General features: G+C 36.2%; 2 protein-coding genes across 3 annotated transcripts in view; both read left to right on the top strand.

Annotated features, from left to right (window-relative positions):
• The first annotated feature begins 699 nt into the window (after positions 1-699).
• Positions 700-7,667, top strand: LOC129000848 (protein IMPACT-B-like). Its single transcript, XM_054427894.1, has 5 exons — positions 700-996; positions 3,939-4,171; positions 4,471-4,731; positions 6,098-6,251; positions 7,373-7,667. Exons 1-5 carry the CDS (start codon positions 961-963, stop codon positions 7,511-7,513), a joined length of 825 nt encoding a protein of 274 aa, XP_054283869.1. The 5' UTR covers positions 700-960; the 3' UTR covers positions 7,514-7,667.
• A 5,505-nt stretch (positions 7,668-13,172) lies between these two features.
• The window catches only part of LOC129000942 (inactive tyrosine-protein kinase 7-like), a 73,336-nt gene continuing 60,961 nt past the window's right edge, over positions 13,173-25,547 (top strand). For both annotated transcript variants that reach the window (XM_054428037.1, XM_054428036.1), the window contains exons 1-2: positions 13,173-13,286; positions 18,913-19,209. In XM_054428037.1, coding sequence (XP_054284012.1) covers positions 13,229-13,286; positions 18,913-19,209 — 355 coding nt within the window. In that variant the 5' untranslated portion in view covers positions 13,173-13,228. The remainder of the gene's footprint in view (positions 13,287-18,912; positions 19,210-25,547) is intronic.

The raw sequence follows: 25,547 nt of genomic DNA, 5'->3' as shown, positions 1-25,547 counted from the left end.
AAGTTAACAACTGATAGCAAATAACATAGCGTAAATGGCATTTTATATACAACTAAAAAGTAATCTGCATGTTTTGATAAGTTAATTATGGTGGAAAGAAAAGTCTTGTGTCTATTACAAGCACAAACAGTCATTGCCGCGCTAATGTAATGTATATGGCTACATGAAGCTTTTTCTCAAGCGGCAATGACCTTCTTTGCGCTCCTAGTACACAATTAGCTAAAGGGGAAAAATCACAACAAATGCGTTTGATACGTTTGAAACCTAATCTTTACAGCAATGGGGGTTGTTTCATTTTCTAAATGATTACCTCCATAACAATAGATTATAAAAATGTTTGAGGTGTTTTTTTTTTGTAAATACGATTTCTCCCCTTATTAGCCTATGTGTTTTTAAGAGTTTATTTGATGATGTAGCTAGGCAATACCTCCTTTGAAAATGCCACAGGTAGGTAAAGAAAATGAAAAAAAAACCCAAAGAAAGGATTAGCACTGACTATTGACTCTGCAAGTGACAGGACCATTGCCCGATGATTGATATTACGGGGAAACTTGAGTTATACATTAAACCATAGACTAAACTTGGTTTTCTCCTTTGCTCCCTCACTGTTCTGGTTTTCCTACTGGTCTGTCTTGGTCTTACTGACACTGTATTCGTGATTCTGCTCTGCTGTCAGCTGTCAGTGCTGTCGCTGTGCTGTCGCTGTCTGCCCTCCTCCTCCTGCCTGTTTTGTTTTTGTTTTACACCTTGTTATGCAATGCAATCTCATTGCAATTAATTTGATTAATTAATTACATTGTAAAGATCATCTTTATTTTTTTCCAGCAAACAGGCAATTTACCCATCCTTCAACTTGTATTTTGTTATCATGCATTTATTTCCCTGTAATAATGGTTTTAAATCAGAACTTGGGATTCAGTTTTGGATGATAACCTATAACTTGCTATTCTGGAGATAAATATGGAAGATAGGCCTAATGATAACATTTCAAGACAGGTTAGTATTCTGATATTATGCCTTGTTTAGAAGTGTTAAGTGTCGACCAAATATAAAGAGGAAGTAAAATGTAATTATTTGACTTAGCTAAGTAGGCTTACACTTTCAAATTATCCCTAACTTAACCTTGTTTTTGAATTGCTCCATGACCATGTTTAACAGTTTGAAACTAGTAATGCGCGATTGCGAGATGTTACAACCGAAAAGTTTTAATTGCTTGAACCTCTTGAGACTTTTCGATGGCTGCACTTTAGTTTCTGTTCTACATTTACCCACATACTCATGTGTTGTTAAGGCTAGGTTTAGTTTAGAACAGTTTTATCAGCTGGGTAGTATAATAAGTGCAACTGTTTCGATTATATTTTTGCTTAGCAAAAGGTTCTTACCGAGAGGTTTTTATCGAGATATTTCTGGCGATTGTTTTGTTTCAGCACGGCTGGCTTCTCTTGTATTCGTCTGAAAGAGAACCGAGAAGTCCTTACCGGGAGACTTTTAAGTACGACATTGGAAATTTTTATCATCCAATTTCTATTGTAGCCTATCTGCCAGGGAAAGTAATCGAGACAATCGATAAGCGTAATCGCGCATCACTAGGTGGGCCTATTTGAAACTGGTTGGACTAATATAACTGTATCTTACAGTAGACTCCCTCTTATCCGGACACCTTTAACCAGACATTGGTTTAACCGGACTACACTCGGCAGAAATAACATCTCTTTTATCAGCACTTCGGTTTAACGAGACTAGATCAGCAGGTAGTGGGCGGTACTGAAACCATTGTTCTCGTAGGAAAGATTTGAGACCAGTGATCACGTGTCTAAATGTTACAGGACCATTTTCTTTTTTTTTTGTTCGAAGAAGTAAACAGGATACTTTTGGTATTATCCGGAGGCCACCCTTTATACAGCCTGCTGCAGTAGTTATGTTAGGTTGGGTTGTCATAAATATGTTTGCAGGACTTTCCCCGTTTCATTATGAATCAAACGATACCAGATGAGTCATACTTTCGCCTGCCAAATCCTCTCCAAGTAGATTAAAGTCAGGTTGTTGACCAGAACACGCGCATCACCTGTCACCGCCCAAGATGTAGGCCTATGGAGTAAAAGATTACTTTTACTCCATACATCTTGGTCACCGCCTTGAATCTGGGTCAGTGTCCTGAGTGGTCTCCCATCTTGTATTGTTTGATTCATACCTTAAGGTACGTTTTGCCTGAAGCGACAGTCGCGGGACACTGATCAAAGGGGTTTTGCATAGTCCTGTTTTGCTTGGAGCTACTGTCGCTAGAGCCGCGAGCTGCAGTCGCTGGGTACTGCTCCAAGACCAGTCAGGAGCGACAGTCGCTTAGCGACAGTTACATTTCTGATTGTTTTTATAGTCTACACCATTATGGCAAGTTCGGGAACCTTTTATTTTCGCTATATGGCGTCGGCCAACGGCTGTGATTAAGTAAAATTTTTAGTAGATTATTTAGATTGTCGACTTAAAAGACCTAATTAAATTTTCGTTTAGGTGATTCAAACAAATATTGCTCTGTATAAATGGTTATTGATCAAATTGGTTTAAAAGTCAGGCGTGTCATATTTAAATATATAGAATGCCAATTATTAAAGTGATGTGGTTATTCAAATATTAATGGAGTATATCATGTAATTGGTATTTTATTCATTTACAATACAATCAATAAAATATAATTTTCACTCTGTGAGGAGGTTGTTTATAACACTGATTTCCAATTCAAGTTATGCTTGTGTACTGCAATTTACGGAGAAATTGAGTAATTTTATTACATTTTGGCTTGTGACATGGCAGTTTTGGAATGTTTCTTATAACAAATAACTAGGCCTACAAGGAATACTTCATTTGTTAAGTTTTACCTGTTTTACTAAGTGAATTTATCGATTTTATTTAGTGACTTTATACTTAGTGCGCACTTTTGAGGTTAGGTGCACTGACGGTACCACGTCTCGTGACGCCAAAGAAGTTGTCGCTCCAAGCAAAACAGTCTACCACCCCGCGACTGCCGCTCGGCGACAGTCGCTTAGCGACCGTCGCACCTGTCGCTTCAGGCAAAACGTACCTTTAACGAGGAAAGTCCTACAAACATATTTATGATAACCCAACTCAACATAACCGCCGCAGTGCGTGTATACCTACTTGGCGGAGTAGGCCTATATGTGGCAGCTAGCGGCGGCAACGCATTCAACTCAATCCTTGACGACATAGCTGCCTTCTGGGCAGAACTCAAAGACTGCTAATCGTAATCATGTCAAATTTGGACAGTAAGTCAATTAAAGTATATTCTTTCCAATTATGTAGTTAATTTTGGTCTCCGGAAAAAGTCCCTCTATAATAAATAATAAGTGGCCTCCAGATAATACCAAAGTACCGTAAACAGTTCTACAACATTTTTTGGGATCTGTTAATAGTTTAAATTTGGAAAAATAGAGGTCGCTTGCCCAATATATAGGTTCTTTGGAAAAAGCAGAGTGGGAACGCCACCACTGGGCCTAAATGAAACATCCTGTTTTATCCCACATGAATTTTTCCACTCCATTCTCAGAAATTTTTCTGTTTAAGTTACCATGTTTATATAAACATTGCTATAAGTTAATAATGTGCTAAAATAATTTAATCTTTTGGGGTTAGTTCATCAGGTAAGTAGTGTAAAAAAGAAAATCAGCCGTTAGCGCCGATAATTCTGTTTTTTACTCATGGTCAAAAAATCATGTGTATGAAAACGAAAACACAAAAAGGGTGATAGTCTGTTAGGGTACATTTCTACAAGGCAGAAATAGGCAAATCTTTAACTCATCTCAACCTTAAACTGTAGCCTATTGGAAATTGTTCATCAAGCATGTCTAACATTAGGCTACAAGTAAATCTTCCATCTTGTAAAATTTCTACTCCTCAATATGCGTTTAATAACTTCTGTTTTAAAGGCAGAGGAAATTGAAGCACTCTGCTCTATATACGGAGATGAGTGGCGCACAGAAGATGAGTGTAATCAAGCCTACAGTATCCGTATTGTGGAGGACGGACGTGAGGTGATATTGTATATTACACTGCCTCCAGGATATCCAGGAACTTCTCCACCAATATATCAGCTGTCCGCCCCAACTCTGACCCGACAAGATAAGCAACAACTTTCAAGCAAACTAGAAAATGTTTACATGTAAGGTTTGAATTTGAAATTTAAAATTTACAATAGAAAGGAAGTGCTTTTTGTTTATTTAAAACTTAACAGATCAAATGTCATGAATTTAAACCATATTTTCACCGCATAACACTTGTGTATGATTTGCATTCAAGCAAAGCTGTTAAACTTATGATTGATGCCAAAACATCTAGTCCTCTCAGTTTTAAATATCTACCACATCAAAAAGATAAAGACATATGGGAAATATGACTAAATTAAATTGACAGGGATATTAACTGAATTAAGAATAAACTAGGCTACGTTTTATGTTTCAGAGAAAATATCGGTGAAAATATTTTATACCAATGGGTTGAAGCTGTTAAAGAGTTCCTTCAAGAAAGAGAAAATGTTAGCAAAACACCTGAGGACGAAACTGATATTGAAATCAATCTTACAGTAGCCCAATTGTCTTTAGAAACTTCCCCTGAAACAAAGGATTTAGCAGTTCCACGCATCACTCATGGCACAACTGTTGTTGATAGAAAGAGCATATTTCAGGGTCACGTGGCAGTAATTAAATCTGTGGAACAAGTCAAGTAAGTGTTTTCTTTGTAAAATTCGATAATATTAATGTGCTAGTTAATACAGTTGTTTACACTGTTTCATAATTTCAAAGAACTTAACATCCTCAAAAAGTGCTCTAGTCTTCTTTCTGTTCAGTCCTAACTAGTCATCCAAAAATATCTATGTAATTAAATACTTACATATATTTAAATTTAATTAAATTTATATATTTTAAATAGCCAAATTCCTTCAAGAAACCCAATCTTTGACCAAATTTTAAAATTAAATAATCAGTAACAAAAATGTTTTTCCAAATCCTGTCTAGTTCTATAAATCATCTGTATATATAAATTATATTTATTTAAAAACAAACAATATAAACAACAGTTAAGTGTTTAATGTATTTCGAAGTTTGAAAATGGACTAATGTCCGAAACATGTCACTTCTTTTTATAAAATATAATATTCAAGGTGCTCAGTTGTACTTATTTACTTAAATATTTACTATGTAATTAAATTTATTAATTTGATTTAATTTTTTATTAGCATGAAGTTTTCATCAGTCCGCTTGCTTAGAAAAGGCACTACATTTTATTTCTGTGCGGCAGCACATCGGCAATTTAGGATGGTACCTATTTAATCAGCATTAAGACAGAAACAGAAATGTGTGAAGTACTTGTATTTGGAAGAGTTATAGATATTTACAATGTTCATTTATGGCTTAAAACGTCCGAAACGGTTTCGTAATTCCTGTCACTGTCAGAATAAAATCTTAATCATCGTGCCCTCCAATGTCTTTGGCAAAATCGACGTCTTAGACTTTGATACCCAATTAACCTAATCTTCCTTGGTATCATGTTGAAGAGCTTCATCGTGTAATCTTTGATTTTTTGTCTTCTTTCTTTTTTAAGGTGCTCATGGTTTTTCTTATTTGTGGCTACTTGAAGTAGGAACACACATTGTGATGTAGCATCTTTGGGTGTTGAAATAAAAATGTCTAAAGCAAGGAAAAAATGTCATAAATGTATAAACAGGCATATGTTTTTGTGGTAAAAAATGTGAAAAAATACTGTAGTAGCCTTTTGATAATAAGATCTTTAAGAACTAAATATAGTAGTTTATAAAGATAATATGTTGTTGGAAGTACAATTATAAAACTAAAATGAGATCAAAAAAACATATGACCAAATTTGGTGGATTGGTTCCCACATGGTTAATGACAGTATCTATGGTGCTGCAGCTGCAGCGTTTGTATTAAATCACATTACCATGATCCAATCCAAACCCAAGTTTTTCCTCATAAATAGTTGTTGTTTATGTTTACTTTTTTCTTACTTTATTTTACATTTCATTTATTGAATTTAATTGCTGTAGATTTTAACCCCAGAATATTTTCAGGCTAGTGTTATCGTCACTCATGGAGAACAGAAAGATAGCCAATGCCACTCACAACATGTACGCTTACCGAGTGGAGAAGAATGGTTGTCTGGCTCAGGACTGTGAGGATGATGGGGAAACTGCAGCTGGGGGAAGACTGCTTCATCTACTGCAAGTGTGTAGACCCTGTAGACCAGTGTCAATTATAAGAACACCTACTAACAGCGCCTTGAGACAAACATAGTGTGTGACGAGTGTTGTACGTTCCACAATAGATATTGAGTTAAACAGTGTCAACTCAATACTTCCCCTTTGATACTTAAGTGCTGATCTCGCTAGATAGCTTACAACTAACTGGAATCACAAACTGATTTATACGTGGAATACTAAAACATGGTTTTCAAATTTGCCACTACAAGTCAACAATGCTCTAGGTCTATATTAGGGACCTAGTAGGTACAAAATCGAGTCAAAGTAATCTCTGTATTGCAACTACGAACAACTCCAAATGCGAATACAAATGGACTCAAGTCAGATTAGTGCTCTGAGTTGCTACTTTGAGTCCAGTGCCGCAAATGAGTAACTAAAGTATTGGCTTGAGTCAAAGCAGAATTGAGTTCATTTTACAATAGTTGACTAAGTACTTGACTTGTTACATCATTAGTCAAAAATAGGAAATATTTTGTATTGACATTTATAATTTCAATACTGTTAACCTGAAGAGTACAGTGATTATTAGGATATTTATAAAGGAGGATATTTATAATTATTCTTGAAATCTCAATGTCGTCTATTTGAAAGTTTTATTCCTATGTTATTGACAAATTTTAAAGATGTTGACAATTATTTTCAATGTCTTAACTAATAAATGGGTGTCAGGCTAGGATATTTGTTGTTCTTTTAGATTGTTTATTGGCTTTCACATGCTTAGCGGTCGTGGCTAATCGTGGTATCATTTTTTTTTTTTTTTTTGTCCTAGGACGCTAGGCACGAGCCTGGGATTGTTTTTCACATTACTTCAGGCTAGACCTAGGGGTTGCGGCATTATCACTTAGATAAAATCCATTGGTGACTTGGCGGGGATCGAACCCGGGACCTCACGGACCGAAGTCCCGCGCTCTAGCCACTACGCCAGCTCGCTCCCCAATCGTGGCATCATTAACAATTAGCGTTGTTTACATGATACGTGGTTTTGGTTTTTCTTTACATAGTAACATGGCAATCTGCAGTCAGTAAATAAGTGAGGAGTGGGAGAAATAAATAGGAAAACACCATCACTTGTTTTAATTGTTTCAGATCATGAATGTGATGAACGTGGTAGTGGTTGTCAGTCGATGGTATGGAGGGATACATCTAGGACCTGACAGGTTTCGTCACATCAACAACGCTGCTCGGCTAGTCCTAGAACAGGCTGGGTTCAGTGGCAAGAAGAAGTAAACTCTGTGCCTTGGGTACATCTCAAATGACATTGTTGGGATTTAAACTTTTACGAATCATGTTACATGATTACAGATTTTATTATTGATATACCTTTAATAGTTTTTTGTACAGTTTTGTTTTTTTAATAAATGTTTATTATATTATATTCTTTAGCCTTTGATTTTGAAATTGTGTTTGTAGCTTGAAGTCTGTCCAACCTGTTGAGCCCCTAGGATTATGCTTTGATTTCATGGTGGAAGGAAATAACATAGGTGGTATTCCCACATATTCTGACGTCACTCGGATTGCAAACAAAAATCACCTGATTGTCAAATTGGTATGTATTTGTTTTGATATGATTGTTGAGTGAAAATTTAAAAACGTACGTTTTCATGTCCCTGGCCTTTTAATTCGTAGATACTGGATTTGTACTTTATTATTATGTGTTTTAATATTTTTTGGTACGGGGGCAACATGTTACACACATTTATTTGGTTTTAAATAGGTTGGTTCTAGGTATTTTTTTCGTATTTTTAAAGTCTCGAAATTCACGACCATGACGTGTCCCTAGGGTACATTTTCCAACTTTCACGCTGTTTTTAGACTAATTATTCATGCCCAAATATATAAAGCCATATTTTGATGTCATAAATAGTTATTAAACTTACAAAAAAGGAGCATATTATAATTTTATTGTCATTGCAAACTGACTACCATGACAAAATAAGTCTGTCCCTCGATTTGGCGTCACGACCATTTGGGAAAAATTTTCAACTTTGGAGCACGACAGTGGCAAGCCTGGCGTCGATTGCTTCAGTTCGTTTTAGAGACTAGATCAGGGTGTACGTCAAGTTTTTTGTGCCAGTCGTTTTGTGTTGAAAGAAGTAGTTACCAGATTAATAAAGGTAAGTTTGTGTTTTTTGTAATTTTGGTGTGTCCATGACCGTACGTAGTCATTTGATGAAGTACACGTGGTGTGAATTTTTGTTGATATGATATTTCAATTGCTACATTAACCTAGAAGTCCACTTTGTATCCTCGAACATGAGGTGTAGGGCTACCGCCAGAACAGAGCCAAATAACACGTAATGTCACGACCAAAGTTTCACGACCACCGCAGATTTTTTCACGACCAATCCAGCCTTATGGATTATACTGTGTTTTTGGTTGTGACAATAACTTAAATATCATTCTAAATTGAACAGTTTAGTTCAATTGAAACACATATTTTTATTATAACTAACAATATAATTGAAGGATTGTTTAGAAATATTTATATTATTCCAGACAATTCACGACCATACCACTTGTCCCTGACCATCGCGTTTATGATTTCTATTATAAAAATTTCAAAAACTAAAATATCATCATATTTCAATGTTTTATACACAAAAGAAGCACACCTCTATAAAAACATTACGATTTTTCGGGTCTCATGTAAGTTTTTTCTGAGTTATACAAACTTAAAAAGATTTTATTGGTTTTTTTTCAATTTTTTGAGTTTTTTTTTCTAGAAAGACCAAATATACCAGCAGCTTAGTGAGCTGTTTATTGTATAATGGCCATAAAAGTAAATTAATTTATAGCAAAACATAGTTATAAAAATAATATTAACTATTTTTAATATTCAGTTTTATGTCAGTGATGGTCGTGACAAAATTTCGTGTCTTTCCATCAAAGATGCTCTATTAATAAAAAATCACCAAAGATATTGCGTTACCATGGACATTTTATAAAACTTCAAATGTCAATGACATAAAAAAAAGGTTTCAAAAAAAGGGACAACAAATTTTTAAATTGCTTTTCCTAAAAACGTACGTTTTTAAATTTTCACTCTGTTATTGTTTTTATAATAATAAAAACAATAACAACCAAATCAAAACAAATACATGAGTGAAAATTTAAAAACGTACGTTTTCAGGAAAAGCACTTTGCAAATTTTTTTCCCTTTTTTTCAACACTTTTATTATTTTTTTTATTTTATTAACATTTGAAGTTGCATAAAATGTCCATGGTAACGCAATATGTTTGGTAGTTTCTTTTTAATAAAGCATCTTTAGTAGAAAAACACAAAATCCTGTCACGACCATAACGGACGTTTAAATGAATATTAAAAATAGTTAATATTATTTTTATAACTATGTTATGCTATAAACTAATTTACTTTTATGACCATTATACAATAAAAAGGTCACTGAGCTTTTGGTATATTTGGTCTTTCTAGAAAAAAATAAAAAAACTCAAAAAATTGAAAAAAAGCCAATAAAATCTTTTTAAGTTTGTATAACTCCGAAAAAACTTACCTGAGACCCGAAAAATCGTTATGTTTGTATAGAGGTCTGCTTCTTTTGTGTATAAAACATTGAAATATGACGATATTTTAATTTTTGAAATTTTTATGATAGAAATTATAAACGTGATGGTCAGGGACAAGTGGTACGGTCGTGAATTGTATGGAATAATCTAAATCTTTCTAAACAATCCTTCAATTATCCTGTTAGTTATAATAAAAATATGTGTTTCAATTGCACTAAACTGTTCAATTTACAATTATATTAAAGTTATTGTCACGACCAAACACGCTATAATCCATAAGGCTGGATTGGTCGTGAAAAAACCCGCGATGGTCGTGAAACTTTGGTCGTGAAATTACGAGTTATTTGGCTCTGTTCTGGTGGTAGCCCTGCACCTCATGTTCGAGGATACAAAGTGGACTTCTAGGTTAATCTAGCAATTGAAATATCTTATAAACAAAAATTAACACCATGTCTACTTCATCAAATGACTACGTACGGTCATGGACACACCAAAATTACAAAAACCACAATCTTTCCTTTATTAATCTTGTAACTCCTCCTTTCAACTCGAAACGACCGGCACTACAATCCTGACGTACACCCCGAACTAGTCTCTAAAACCAACTGACTCCATCGACGCCAGGCTTGCCACTGTCGTGCTCCAAAGTTGAAAATTTTTCCCAAATGGTCGTGACGCCAAATCGAGGGACAGACTTATTTTGTCATGGTAGTCAGTTTGTAATGACAATAAAATTATAATATGCTCCTTTTTTGTAAGTTTAATAACTATTGATGACATAAAAGTATGGCTTTATATATTTCGGCATGAATAATTAGTCTAAAAACAGCGTGAAAGGTGGAAAATGTACCCTAGGGACACATCATGGTCGTGAATTTCGAAACTTTAAAAATACGAAAAAAATACCTAGAACCTATTTAAAACCAAATAAATGTGTGTAACATGTTGCCCCCGTCCCAAAAAATATTAAAACACATAATAATAAACTACAAATCCAGTATCTACGAAGTAAAAGGCCATGGACATGAAAACGTACGTTTTTAAATTTTCACTCACATATACTAATTTGACAGTTACAATCAGGTGATCTTTTGTTTGCAATCCGAGTGACGTCAGAATATGTGGGAATAGCACACCTATGTTTTTTCCTTCCGCTTCCACCATGCTTTGATTTAATATTGTCTATTTAAACATGGCTCCTCCCCTTCTACGAAGATGAAAATTAAAATTCTTCACCGGACACAGACACTCACTCACAAACACAGTGGACATAACAAAAATAAGTGCAATCAATTAACATAGAATCTGTACATCCTATCCTTAAGCTGCATTGCGAATTTTATCTAAAATGTCCATCTTAACTGTTTATTTTTGCTACCTATGCCAGTTCTGCCAAGACAGGTTAACTCGTCAAGAGTTGCATAAGCAGAAACCTGCTTGTGATGAAGTTTCTTGCTGCCGAATTCAACAAGGGATCTACCTTCAACAAAGGTACTAAAACAATTGCATGGCTTTTAAAATTCCATAGCCAAATTTGGCTGCTAGAAAACCTCGCCTTTAATCTGTGATATCGTCTCGTGGGGAGTGAAACAATTCCTTAGACCGCTAGGTCATAATGATCTTGAGTATAATAGTCTACTATTCCAACAATACAGGTAGAAAATTTTAAATGACTTCCAAGTGACATCTCATGGTTCCCGACAGATGGTACAACCTTAAGCCTTTTTGATGATGCTTACATATTCAGTTGTAAGTAAATACCTGTTGTAAATTAATGGCTATTGGCTGAGACTTTGGCCTAGAGGGTTCAAAGGATGAATGTGTATTGCAGTTCATTTTTATTCTTCAAAGAGGTTAGAGGCATCTTGTAATCTTGTATTTGCCCAACCACATAATTCCAGGCATGGGACGTATCCAGTGGCGGCCCTAGAGATTGCGGGGGCCCAATGCGAAGTTCAATAGCGAGCCTCCCTTAATACCTGAAATACGGCTGTGCGGGGCCCCAGGCACCGCCTTGTTCGCCCTTATGTAGGCGAAACGTCCTATGAACGTAGATCCTATGAACGTATCTAGCAAGGCAAGGGGTGAGTCAGTACAGCACTGATCAAATTTATTTTTGGGTACCAGGCAGGACACAAACCTACCCCTATTCCTAGTACATCATGCTATCACTGAACCACAAACAGCTCACTAAGCTCTCAGGTGGCTCAGTGGCCAAACTCGTTACTAAATTACAGTAACGGGGCCGAGCCATGGCTCCGTATAGTTTATTTTGATTGTAAAAACAATATTAAGGAAATTACTGTTTTTACAACTAATTTTGGCTTTTACTGTTCAAGTTCCAGTTAATTTCAATGTATTATGAATATAGATGACTGAATTATGTAAACTATGAAAAAGAGTGCATAACACTTGTAAAATCTACCCTAAGAAAAAACATTGAGTTGACACCAGTACACTCCAACGTCACCAACACAAAACACTCGTCAACACTTGCTCTATTTTCCCCATGATTTTCCCCTATATTGATTAATCTTCAGTGTAGCCGTAGCCTAATCATTGCTCAATCGTTACAACTGATGTTTATCACTTTGTACTGTACCTACCTATTTTATAATTTACTAGTATACTGGGGATGGCTTGTTATAAACACATGTTTACTTTGTCTTTTGTTTACTTTGTATTGTTATTTTGTTCAATCAACATATTTAATTGACACCCAAGGCCAGTTACATTTTAAAATCTTCAAACGAGTTGTGAAGCGAAACACGAATTTTCCTGAGGTAGTGACTAAGAGGAAAATCACGTTTTTAAGGCTTTAAGTACAATTCAAAAATGTCCGGTGCACCGTTGAGGGTTTTCTAGTGGGGCCTTGGTTCAGGTCGTGTTTTATTTACAATTTGTTTCTTGTTATTTCAGTCATTGAGTCATAACCTCCTTTAACCCAATAGAACGATCTTATAATAAACAATAACTCGTTCCTTAGTTATATAACAGTAAAGGACAAATCATTAAATCAACCCTATTTTATTTACCGTCAACAATAGCTAGAGATCAGTGTCACCGGACATGAACTAGACACGAAAACCGAGCTTCAAAATTTACAATGGGATGAGAAGTCAACTTGTGTTGGTTGGTTGGTGTATGGTTATGATTCTATAGATTATAAAACTGAACTGATTAACTAACTGAAGAAGTATTTTCGTATATATTCGTGAAAATATGGGGTATAGCTGATGGGAAGTTTAATGTGCAGAGTTGAACAAAAGGGAAATTTCATCCTTTTGTGTTGGTACTACTGCAGCTGCTCGCGCAGTCTCGCACGTGTTCCTGTTCCTGTTGTCATTCTGCGTCCGTCTGTGCCGGCGCGAGTGCGAGTTCGAACTCTGTGTTGACGGCGATTGTTGTTATGTTTTGATGCTTCTAGAGACTGACTTGAACATGATATTGTTCGGAGTTTTATCATTACTATTAGGTGAGTAATGTTCATTTTTTGTTTTTGAATTTAGATTTATTTTAGTTGCTGGATTTCAAATTTGTAAATATTTAGGCAGATTGTTATTGTTTAAAAATGCTCGCAAATATTGTTCTATGTTTTACCCATGAATATTATATCAGAAGCGGTATGAATCATAAACATTAACAAATGACGTAAACTGGCCCCAAATAAACATGTTTGTATTATTTAAATGAAACCGTCAAAAAACGTAGCCTACCAACCAGATACTGTATAGCATATAACACGTAATTTGTTTGTGTTTATGATCCATACAATTTCTGATCTAATATCCCTGGTATTACCTTTTAAGGCAAATTCTACGAAGATTGCCATGCTATAGAATACAATCATACCATCACTAATGCATAAAGATAATTGTGCAAAAATTAAATATAGAATAGCTTTTGGGTGGCTGAATGCTAGGAGATTGGGCAAAATATTAACTGTTTTAAATAGCTAAAGTAAGCTAGTAGGTTAAATGAGTTGTTATTGTTAAAAAGAATACAGAAATTATTGTTTAAAAGTGTCAAGACGTTTCACCGAAAAGGTGGAACGGTAGATGTTATTCAGCATGATACATTTCTTTGAAATTTGCTCCTTAACTGTTGTTAGAAATTAAAATGCTTTTCTATATCACCGGTAGGCTATGTCGAATCTTGCATAAGTAACTTAGAAACCTACATCCGTATTTAACTCTTAATTCTAAAATACCGGTAGCCTATTCCTGAAAACTGCCTAAAATAAACCCCTTTGAGGGTGGGGTATCCGAAATCATTAATCACATATTGTATAAATTGTCGTATTGTCTGCATTATTATAATTTTTTTCAAAATTGTAATTATTTACTATTTCTTAACTAATTATCTTGCGTTAGTTAGACCCATCGATGTATATAGTCTAGTTAGGTTATATAGATCGATGGTCAGACCAAGCTTGACATTTACCTACAATTTCAAATATTTGGTATTTACCACGTGGCTATTGATTATTACAAAATTAAAATTATATTCATTACATAGGGTCAACCGGGGCTAATATGAACACACCAAAATATTGGGGCTAATATGAACAATGACTTAAAAAGCCATTTATCTGGGATTTTTAATCATGAAAAAAATATAATTAGAAAGGAAATTTATTGTATTTTTGGTGTCCATAATGAGAAAACTTCAAATTTGACTTTTAGGTACTTTAAAAAAATACTTTGTTAAAACACTTTTTTTCCGCCCAAAAAACTTTTCCGCGCAAAGTGAAAACTTTTGTTATAACAATTTTTACATTGGTTGTAGGAATAATCTTAAGCCTGAATTTTGTTAAATAAGAATTGGGGATTATTTTTCTTTTCCCAAAGTTAAAATATATTAATAACAGCCAAAGTTATAAGCTTTCAAAGTTGGGGGGCTAATGTGAACAGTGAATGGGGGCTATTATGAACAACAATATATACAGTACAATATATATTGTACTATATATACAAGCTCAGGCTGACGGGGAGATCGAAGTGATGGGATTTAAATCCTGTGATGAGGAAAAAAATCATTCCTGAAAAAAGAAGATGATATATTTATTGTTTCTACCACTGACATTTTGGGGAAACTTCCAGCCCCTAATGTATGTGGAACCAGTGATAGACATAAGTATGTCTTCGAAAAAATTGTCGAAGTTTTTGAGGCGTAAGTTCCTCAATAAACTTCTTTGAAGGCCTTACAGTGATAAAACAGTTTTAATTTTACAAAGACAACAGTTAAGGTGTTGAATAGGCCTAGCCCACATTTTTATATTTACCTAATAGGCCTAAAAGTGCAATAAACTGTCATTTGCCTAAACGAACAATTTGCATTGTCTTAAATTATTGTTTTTTTAAGTGCTTTAAACAATTTGTATGTGGAAGAAATTTTTAATAAATAGGTACTCAGGTATGTTGACAGATAATTTTTTTCTTGTTTATATCTTATTATTAGCCCTGTATAGTATTTATAAATGGTTTAAAAAAAAGGGTTACCGTAGGGCGACCCGCGGCTCTCCAAAGATACCTTCATATCTCAAAAACTATTTAAGATAAAATATTGAGACTTATTGCAACTGGTAGACTAGACCCTAGGCTTGTTCACAACAGCCCCCACATATGCCTCGTGTTGTAAATAAGAGAGTTATTAAGAGTGTTCACATTAGCCCCATGGGCTGTTCACATTAGCCCCTTTTAGCGGGGCTAATGTGAACAGTGGTTTTTAATTTTTTTTTAAATAATGGTTACATTTATGGTTTTTGTTAGTAAATAAATAGATTCAGCTAAAAGAGCTGTATACACTACTATTTTTTCTTTTCTTCTGTCATTTACCATTTTTGAGTTAATGTCAAAAGTTTACTTTTTATGTTCATATTAGCCCCGGTTGACCCTACATATTGTTGCCATTAGGCCTAAATATTTGTAAATGTCGACCATATCTAAAAATATTTAGAAAGTTTGTTCATTGCCATCTTATTGCTATCGGGATAACCATCCGCATATTATCTGTTTTATCCACAAATTAACTATCCACAGCAAACACTCCAATCCTGAGAGTATCCTAACCGACTAACCGAGAGTATTTTCTTTAGATTCAACCGTAATCGAAACATTGATTCAGTGATTAAATTACCAAATGAATACCAACCAAAATAACTCCTACAGATGAAATTACAATTGCAAAATTACAAGTAGGAGCCCATTGAAGGAGTGCTGCTGTTGCACTATAATGAAACACGCTCGCAGACAAAGCCAAGTGTGAAGCGCGGAGGTGTGAAGCAAGAAGTAGCGCCTTTGAAGTTCTCAGTGTTAAGTTTGTTCCTAAACTCATTCACCGGCGGAGTAGAGCCCATTGTGAGCCGAGAGCTCGCTTTAATAATTTTTACTTCTTGAGCAACGAACCCTCCGCCGAGCAATTTGTTAATGGAACAATAAACGCGAATGTTGGCTTCGAAGAGAAGTTTCTATTTCAAGTTGACGCCTGTTTATATTTGATGAGGAAGTTTCAGCATTAACTCATTTTGGTTATTCCAAACGAAAAGAGTGGTTTTACTCACTATAAACCCTGTAGCATCTTATTTTTATACGTCAACCAACTATCGTAGTACGAAAGCTAAACAAAACATAATACTATATAGCTCACTCTATGATAGGGTTGCTATTTATCTTATTAAAAACTGGCGATAAAATAAATGCTATATATAGGTGGGGTGTCTACTTTAGTATACGGTTCTGTATCAGCAATGGCGTCACTTGCGAGAAAATCTATGACAGATAGTCTACATTTATTTATCTCCCAAGAACTATTGACTACGTTTTGTGGTCTAGTGTATGTTTTTAAGTCACACACACACAAATATAAACATCTATATGTTTATATATTTATACACAACCTCCTACTCCAATGACAGTTATGATGAGTAGTGCATGTAAATAAATGCATGGTTTAGTGGTTATCACCATCACTAACCAAACTACCCACAGCTGTTTTCTTTTCTACACTTCGTACCAGGTTGAAAACTTTTCAGAAGCAAAGTTGACAAAAGTTCGCAGAAGGCTCAACACTCATCGGGGGAGAAAGTTGGGTTGGGCAATAAATCACGAAACGCAGACAGAACCCTGAAAACGGAACCTACAATAAAACACCACTTCCACTTTCATCAGACTGTCAAGTGGGTGATCTCAGGAGATGTCAGACCAATCAATAGACCAACAATGGCAAACATTGGTCAAATCTATCTCGGGGCGAAGAGGGGGTGATGTCATTCTTTACGACCCGCATCGGAGAGGGAGACTCATTTGCCTCCCCTCGCATTGTTGTAAAGGGGTAATTTTTTAGAGTGGCCTAGGTAGCACAGATCGCGGCGGATAATAGACACCCCCGTCTTACTAATGGTGGATTTCAAATTTCACACTCCTCGACTGCGCGAGACGAAACCCTCTTGACAAAATCTTTTCTCCCTCGAAGAGTTGTCGTTTTATTTTTAACCCTAACTTACGTTTGAATAATGTTAAGGCGAATAAGTTTGAATGGGGTTAAGTATTTTACAGGTTACTTATCACGTGTGTTGTCTTTTTGCTGCAATTAATACGATGTTGTGAAAATCAGTTTGATGTTCGAAACTTTAAATTAAATAAATGTCAAAGTGACCCGACAGGCTGAGTAAACGCGTGAGACCAAATCGTGTCTAGGTTAAGTTAGAATACAGTTATTTTTTTAGGATCGTAAATTCAAAATTAGAGTGTAAATTCTCCTATTGCTATTCCATCTCAAACATGGCAGTACAAAATTAATGTCCAAAGTTATTTCCCCTGAAAACGTAAACTAGAAGTCTCCAATAATTTATTATGTAATTATGAGAAATTCCGTTATAGATTCACTGATTTACTGAGGTGAAAACCGAATTAGTTATTGAAAAATTCAATTAATACGAGAATAGGATCAACAAGCTATCTAAAATGTGTTCAAAATGCACAAAGTACAAAGTAATTAAACAAATACGTGTATATATTTTCCCGTGTGTATTGAATTTCCAAATGTCATTCATACAGTTTTCATTCATGAGATTCTTCAACGGTAGTCGTAGAAACTGTGAGTGTGAGTGGACTCAAGACAACTTGATGCCATTGATGACATGAGATGTCAACTCAGCAAGCTATCACTGACAGTCGATTATGAGAATGGCGCAACTCCGCCACATACTTTGTGTTGCTTAACTACTGTCCCTACTAATTATTAGCTTAAACCAACTCTGACTGGCTTGCATTAATACAACCCATTTTCGTATACCGGATAAACATTATTTTTGGGTCTAAAAGTACCAAAATTCAAGTACAATACCTCTTCTGGTCTCTAAGTCTTCCTTGGAAGATCTACGCCAAAATACAACATGATTGTAGTTTCTTTCATTTGTTTTGATTTTCTGTTTATATTTCTTCACCAGAATGGAAAACCCACAAGGTCCAAGTTAATTTGTTTTCATTTTTGTGATTATGTTTTACCTATTGTAATCTATAAAGGGATTCTGCACATCTACAGGAAAATATCTTTCTTACAGTATGCGTAGATTTTTCTTGCGATGGACTCAAGATGAGAAAAAACTTCAAGAAACATGCTTGCCTAATAGGATATATAAGGATAATAATCGGATCTGTTTGAAGCCATTTGAATCTGTGTGAATACTTTTCTGGCAAATGCTATTCGGTTCAGGTTTAGACAATGACATTTATTTACGTTAAAATCTGCAACATTGGCCAGCGAAATGTCCATTTTAATCCTTTCTTTGGTCGCACATTCAAAGACTTATAGCTTGAAAGACATCCCACGCCCACGAGCCTTACCTGCAAATATACAACTCGCATCCCATAGTTCAAAACTACATTTTCCTACAAAATACTGTAAGTGGACTCCTCAAACTGTTAAAAGTCTGTTATGAGTACTGTATTTTAGCTGGTTACAATATAGTACACTGATATCGACTTGATCTTTTTTCTTGCGAATAAATTGTGTCAAATTTTCTTTGAAACTAATCTTGCCAGGTGATACTTATCCTAAACAATCTCTTGTTTCCTTTTCTCATTCTGTCCCTCTTACAGGTAGCGCGGTGGGCCAGGAGGACGCGTTCTACTTCACCAAGAACCCCGCGGACGTGACGGCGGTGGCCGGGGGACATGCCAGTCTGCAGTGCGAGGTGTCCACCCCCGGGCTCGTGTACTCCTGGCAACACGACGGTGGTCTAGTGGTCAACTCCACTCGCCGCCTCCAGGTCGGGCCGTCCCTCGTGTTCCGCAGAGTCGACCCTACCACGGACCCTGGACAGTACAAGTGCATCGCCACCAACGCCACCTCGGGGTTCTCCATGGCTAGTCGCGCTGCCACAGTCGACGTACATTGTAAGTGTTGTATTTTTATTATTTTACATTTATGTAGTGTATACTGGTGCACGAACACAATTCAGCCAAACAACTCTAAAATATCCGTTGATTGTTTAGAGACCGTAAAAGTAGAAGATAATCAAGAAAATGCACGACAACATGTGTGTCGGTGCTCGGTAGGCTACTACAATCTTTTGCACATTGCGGATTATTGTCTATCAACGGAAATCCACAACATGTTGTATGTTGTTGAATTTCCACCTTATTAAACCAGACAGCAAACCATCTTGTCAGTCAGGTGGGATTCGTAATGTATTTAATTTCCCATGACAGACAACGAACACCGATCAAAAAATTCTTCTGCAATTTAGTTAAGCATATTTTTAAACTTGATTTAAAACGACAGTCAACTAGCTTTAGACAGTAGCAAGTAACTTGTCGCACAAATGGTAGCTCTCACAACAAAAGCTTTGATCTACAATACAGTAGGCTACTTAAAAAAAACCAGCAAAATTATTTCAACAATCAAAGACCGCCGTCTCGGTTGGGCGTGATTGCGTCCAAAACAAATACAAAGCAGTAAAATTAGCAACGGTGGCGGCGCAGAGAATGACTCGTCGCGCGCATGACTACTACACTGCGGCACTGCGCCTGCGTGTTGCCCGCTGTTCACGCTACGTTTGTGTACGTGCCGCTTGTATAGCGACTTACCCTCTACATCGGCTATTGTACCCTTCTAACTAAAGGCCGTGTAATGCGTGCGGTTGGAATTCCTTGTGGTTTAGAATGGGTACCCTTTGTCGTGAAAAGGTCTTTTGATCATTAAGTATTTTTGTATGAAGTTATACGTTTTTTTATTGTTGTTTAACTCTTTGTGAGGGTAGAGCAATTGGCTAAGCAACGTAAAAATATCAATTTTGTACGCCGTGTTCCAACAAAAGCCTTATTTAGCCTATTGTTTGAAATTTGAAGATACCTTTATTTTTCTTGCGAAATATGATAGTTTTTATGAACGCAATGGGACGGTAGAATCATAGATAAAACATGAAGTCTGTGGTAGAATTCAGTGCGACACCAAATACATGCGGGATGCGGAATACCACAACTACAACTAAATTCCAGCATAACGAAATAAATTGCATGTTAACCCTTTTAACCTAGACTTTGAGTATTAATTATGCATATGCAGTGACTAAAAAAGTTTAGGCCATCTACTGATGCGGGACTGGGAGTGAACCCTAACGAGAATTTGATTGAGATAGCCCAATTTAAAAGGAATTTTAATTACGGCATTCCCAACCAGCCTAGGTTTTTATCGAGGTTAGGCTGAAGGGTCCAGCAGTCTGGCAGGGGTACTGAGTACCCTCTCCTCACCCCCTCCCCTCCCACCTGAGCCCAATTACACCCGGGTACGACCAGAGATGCCAGGGCACGTCTGGCTGTAGTCTGGGCTAATTTGTTAACTAACACGTGCTTCTGGGCCCCCGCCCCCACTTCCGGGCCCGAGAAACTTATAGAACAGTTTAAAAAGAAACGTGAGCGTAGAGTTTACGTTTTCAATTTAGTTATTAATAGTATTTTTCTAGCATAGCAATCTAAGATTAGTGTATTCTTTAGTAGTATATTGATTTCGAAATGGAAACTTAGTTTTCAAGTTGATAATTAAGGAAGTTCTAACCATAAAACTTCCCTAAGTAGATCTCTTTTTGACATTGAAGTACATAAAGATAATAAATAATTCAAACATTGTCAGATAAACTACCGCTACCATTTGTGTATCTGACTATTGTCTTTCCTTACACCTTATAAAAACTACCGTTTCCAAATATTTTTTTATAATTTGGTAAGTTTTAATCTCAAAATGACAGTTTTACCTTAAGAGTAAAAACGGGTTACAAGAATACAAAAAAATATAAGCTAATAAATACGTTAATTAGGACATAAGACTTGTGCCTTAACGTGTGCCTATTTTTCCCCTAGATTCTGTTTTGCCCCAGGGAGTGAAATTACTATTGACTTGCAACGCATGTATTGAATACAGCCGATTTCAATACAATAATACAGTACGAAGAATTACCAAATTAAAATTCAAGCATCACAGTTTGCCAATCAAAAAGTGCCACACGTGCCACCGGCGATTCAATGGTGAAAATAAACGGAAACTGGTGGTATAAATTATCCATGAGGTCCTGGGATGATTGTTATAAATATCACATCAGAAGCGGAGCGTACAAAGCAAGGACCACTTGGTATGCTTGCGGCCTGCGACGGCGTCCTTGGAATTATACACTATTGTACCACCGGTTTGACGCTCTTTTGTTTTGTCCCATTTTTCTTCTTGGGACAACTCTTCTGAATTTGCAGTTAATCTACGAAAATTTGAAATTTAAATTCGCCGGACAGTCAGGACGGCTTAATGGGGTTCGTTATGTTGGAATTCCAAAATGTGTACTGTACGTCGTTTGTTAGTTTGAAGTAAATTACAAGGAAAAGACTCTTGGATTTTGCTTAATCTGCACAGCTATTTGACTTTAGTTAAACAAAGTGTGTAATGCGCATTTTTAAGTGTGCATTTTTGGTACACTGTTTACAGTGCTTTAGTCATTTTAATTTTTTATTCAGTAGGAGTAGATACTTGGTAGGTTTTTTAAATTCAAGTTTCACGCATACAAATTTTATTTGCTTTTGAAGGTTTGACATAATTACACAGAAACATCATGTTTACTTGGATATCATAGATACAGTATGTATTTTTAAATAGTTTTTATAGGTTATGGATTACTGTATGATCAATCAGGACCTTATCGAATTAATCTAAACCGACTGGACACTTATCACAGTAAATCTAGTGTTTATATAGATAGAATTGTCAGTGGCATTATTAACTAATTGATATTCAATGGTGATGATTTCATACGTGACTCACCACTCACGTTCCGTTTGATGTTTGGTCTCGTCATTTAAAGTGCAGTAAGCATCCGGTTCATCAACTGTCTCTACGGTCATTACAATGAGGGTAGTCTTCCCTTGACTCATGTGTAACCAACGATATGGTAACGATCAATAAATTAATATGTAGTTGTATCATACATGTATACGAACTGTGGTCGCAATTTCAATGAAAAGTATTTAAGTATTTTCTCAAAAATGTTTAGTTCGGGTAAGGTTAAAATTTGCCTGAAGACGAATTAATATCTATCCCCAAGGAACATAAGTCAACTTTGTACCTAGGCTTTATATTATCTTGTTTCTTGTTGAGTAGTGAGTGGTGAATAGTTAGTGTTCACTGCTTCTTTCGCACTATACGGTTCTTACCGTACGGCTAATAACCATACGGGGAATCTTTTGTTAGTAGTGTAAAGAAGAGCATGAGAGCTTTCACACTACACGATGGCGACGGCAGAAAACCGCACCGTCTTGCAGCCGTCCACTACAACCGGACGGTTGTCGTGCCGTGGCCGTGCGTCAGTGGCGCATGTAGCATAAATGCTAGCTTTCATAAAGCTTTCATCGTTGACTATAGATTAATCTGTATCCAAGTCAATGCTTTCATACTGCTCGGGTTTTGGGAGCCCAGCAGCCGGTGGAAATAGATCAGCTGTTGCAATGTTTATCGTGATTTTGTAAACACAATTATCTTGCCGAACAGTCAGAAACCGTGTGTGAAAGAAACTTAAGACACGAAGTAAATTCGTACTGTTTTCAACCGGACGGCGGAAACCGTGTAGTGTGACACTTCGGTACGATCATGAAAAAGTCGCCAAGCATCATTGAAGGATAGAAACTAAACTGCCCCATTTGTGAATGCTTTGATCCTGTGTAAAGTAGCAGACTATGTTCTTGGCCAGGGGTTGAGAAGCAGAGGTGAAAATTATATTGTAAGTACTTCATACTAATATAGTAAGTAATCATTTCATACTTTTTAGACCCTGAAGATGGAGAACATACGATTCTACACTCTCATTCTATACACTTTTGCCTAACGAGTGTGCTTCAGTTAAATCCAAATAAAAACTATTTCTTCTTTAAATCCAAATAAAAACTATTTCTTCTATAAAGTAGTCTACATCGAAAACTAAAAACATGAATTTGAAAACTAACTTTTAACTTGTTCGTTTAATGTTAATTTGGAGCGATCGCCTAGAGACCGAGTAAGCACGAAGAAAAGTGCTACGCAAAAAACGCTTTTTTACAAATGTGTCTGAAAAAAACTAAATCTAAGTAAATTTGACCTCTTTCTGTTAACAAGTAATTTAAATCAACAACTACAAACCTTACCGCAAAATACTCGTTAAAAGCGATCGACTTTGGGATCGAGGAACCGCGACAAAAAGTGCTACGCAGCAACACTGAGATGAATAACACATCGGTGAGTCGCTCCGCTCGACTCCAATCAACCGAGCAGCAACGGCAGTGAGGAGTGACCGACGATTATAGAGGCGATGCATCGACAGCACAATGGCCGTGGGCAAAAACTGGGCAGACAGGTGCTCTGATGCCCGTTGCCCGCACCCGACATCCGCTACTGCCGCCGCCGCCACGGTCCTCACTACTTTTTTATATCCCAACTTTCGACCCGTTCTAAAAAATCAGATTTTTTATACATTGTTGGAAAAACTGTCATTTTTTGGGGGGTTTCGGAATATTTTTTAAGGGGTCCTGGTGTAGAATTTACAAAGTACCCCTGAAATCTGGTATATCAGATTATACATTAACCCTGGTATTTTTAACAATGGTGTGGAAAACCTGGAGTTTTTCAGAGTGTGTTGGAAATCCAGGAACTCCACAGTAGTCTGGAAAATGTAAAAGTGTACAGTCTGAAAAATCATGATAGTTTTCAAACTTGTTATATCCAGAATTGTCCTGGATGTCCTAGATAATCTACGATTTTCACAGGTGTCTGTAACACTTAAGGTGGTCTGGAAAACCTGGAACTTTTCAAAATGTTTTGGAATCTCCTTGAGTTCCTTGAAGTGTTGAAGCTTCTTCACTGTCCTGGAATTCGATATTTTGTTTTGTATTGTTTTTAATTAGCTTAGTACTTGAATATTGATTTAATTTATTACAGAAGGGGACTTTCCTCAAAATCCTTATGTGGATTTTATTTTTCTAAATTCAAGGTACTGGTACTGCAGTTCATTTGGCCTACCGTACCTATCTCAATCTGGGGTGTAGTGCGATGCGAGATAAAGTCGTGTAATGTAATTTTAATTGTAATTTGTTTAAATAATAACTAAACAACAAACAGTGAGTGATAACCTACTCTCATAAAATTTGCTGTAGGCTATATTATAATTTCGAATATGTATTGAAACTATCGTCCATGGTGTTACTACCATGGTGGTATCTCATTGCGATTTTTTTAATTCCTCCATAAACCCCCCCCCCATGTAATAGGATGCTGTGGCCCCCGCGGCGGCGAAGCCCTACAAATCAGAAACCTGCTTGTTTTTGTCCTTCGCTTGATTTGCTCGCTTTTCGATGCTGGCAACAAACCTGCCACAATTTATATAGCTTTCGTACCGCCTTCTGACTACACTCTCAAATTGCGGCGTAACTTTATTTCAGTCTGTATTAAATTTAATGCGCTGCCTTTCCTGCCGGATTTATGTCCCGAGCGGTGATCATTTCGATTTTCTCGATGTGGTTTTTGCTGATGTTTCCTCAAGGATTTCTTCGTCGAATTCAATTTCTGTGAAGTCGTTAAACCCCGAGTATCCCTTTTTTGGGTGGGCGAAAAACGTAACTTTTTTATATCGTTGTAAATTGAATGATAATTATGTAGCAGGGTTCGTTAGTGAAAACTGTGCTTTCTACGTATCTGTTCACATAATCATTGCTTTGGTTTCCTTGGTAAAACTGGGCATTTTGTGCTATATGACATTGGTAGTTAATTTAGTTTATTTTTCATTTCGGCTGATAAAAGTCCAAATATCGTTAATAAACTTCCACAAAAGACAAAGGTAAATCCTTATTGATCCGGATTTTTGTTAATCTAGCAGTTATAACAGTTTGTATACATTTCCTACCGAAAAGTAAGAAATTCGTCTTACAGTAGTAAACGATGCTTTGGTACGAGCGTGTGCTACCTTTGACTATTATTACAACTTCTGTATCTAATGGTCAATGGTACAACCAAGGGTTCCCCATGTCAGTGGTAGAACTGTTCAAGTAGAAATGAGCAAATGCATAAGGAAGGTGCCCATAAAGCAATGATTACAAAACTAGCTTAAATGGTAACTACATTGCATTGTATTTATATTACACACATAACTACCGTCTGTATTTTCAAATATTACATAATCGAGGAGGTGTAATTGTATTGTGCATTGCTACCTTTACATTTGTTTTATCCG

The sequence above is a fragment of the Macrosteles quadrilineatus genome, unplaced genomic scaffold (assembly GCF_028750875.1).
Source record: "Macrosteles quadrilineatus isolate MER2022 unplaced genomic scaffold, UCM_ALF_1.0 Scaffold_8__2_contigs__length_117827958, whole genome shotgun sequence".
Lineage (NCBI taxonomy): Eukaryota > Metazoa > Arthropoda > Insecta > Hemiptera > Cicadellidae > Macrosteles > Macrosteles quadrilineatus.
The sequence above is the reverse complement of the archived record's forward strand: the minus strand, read 5'-3'. Positions and strand labels throughout refer to the sequence as shown.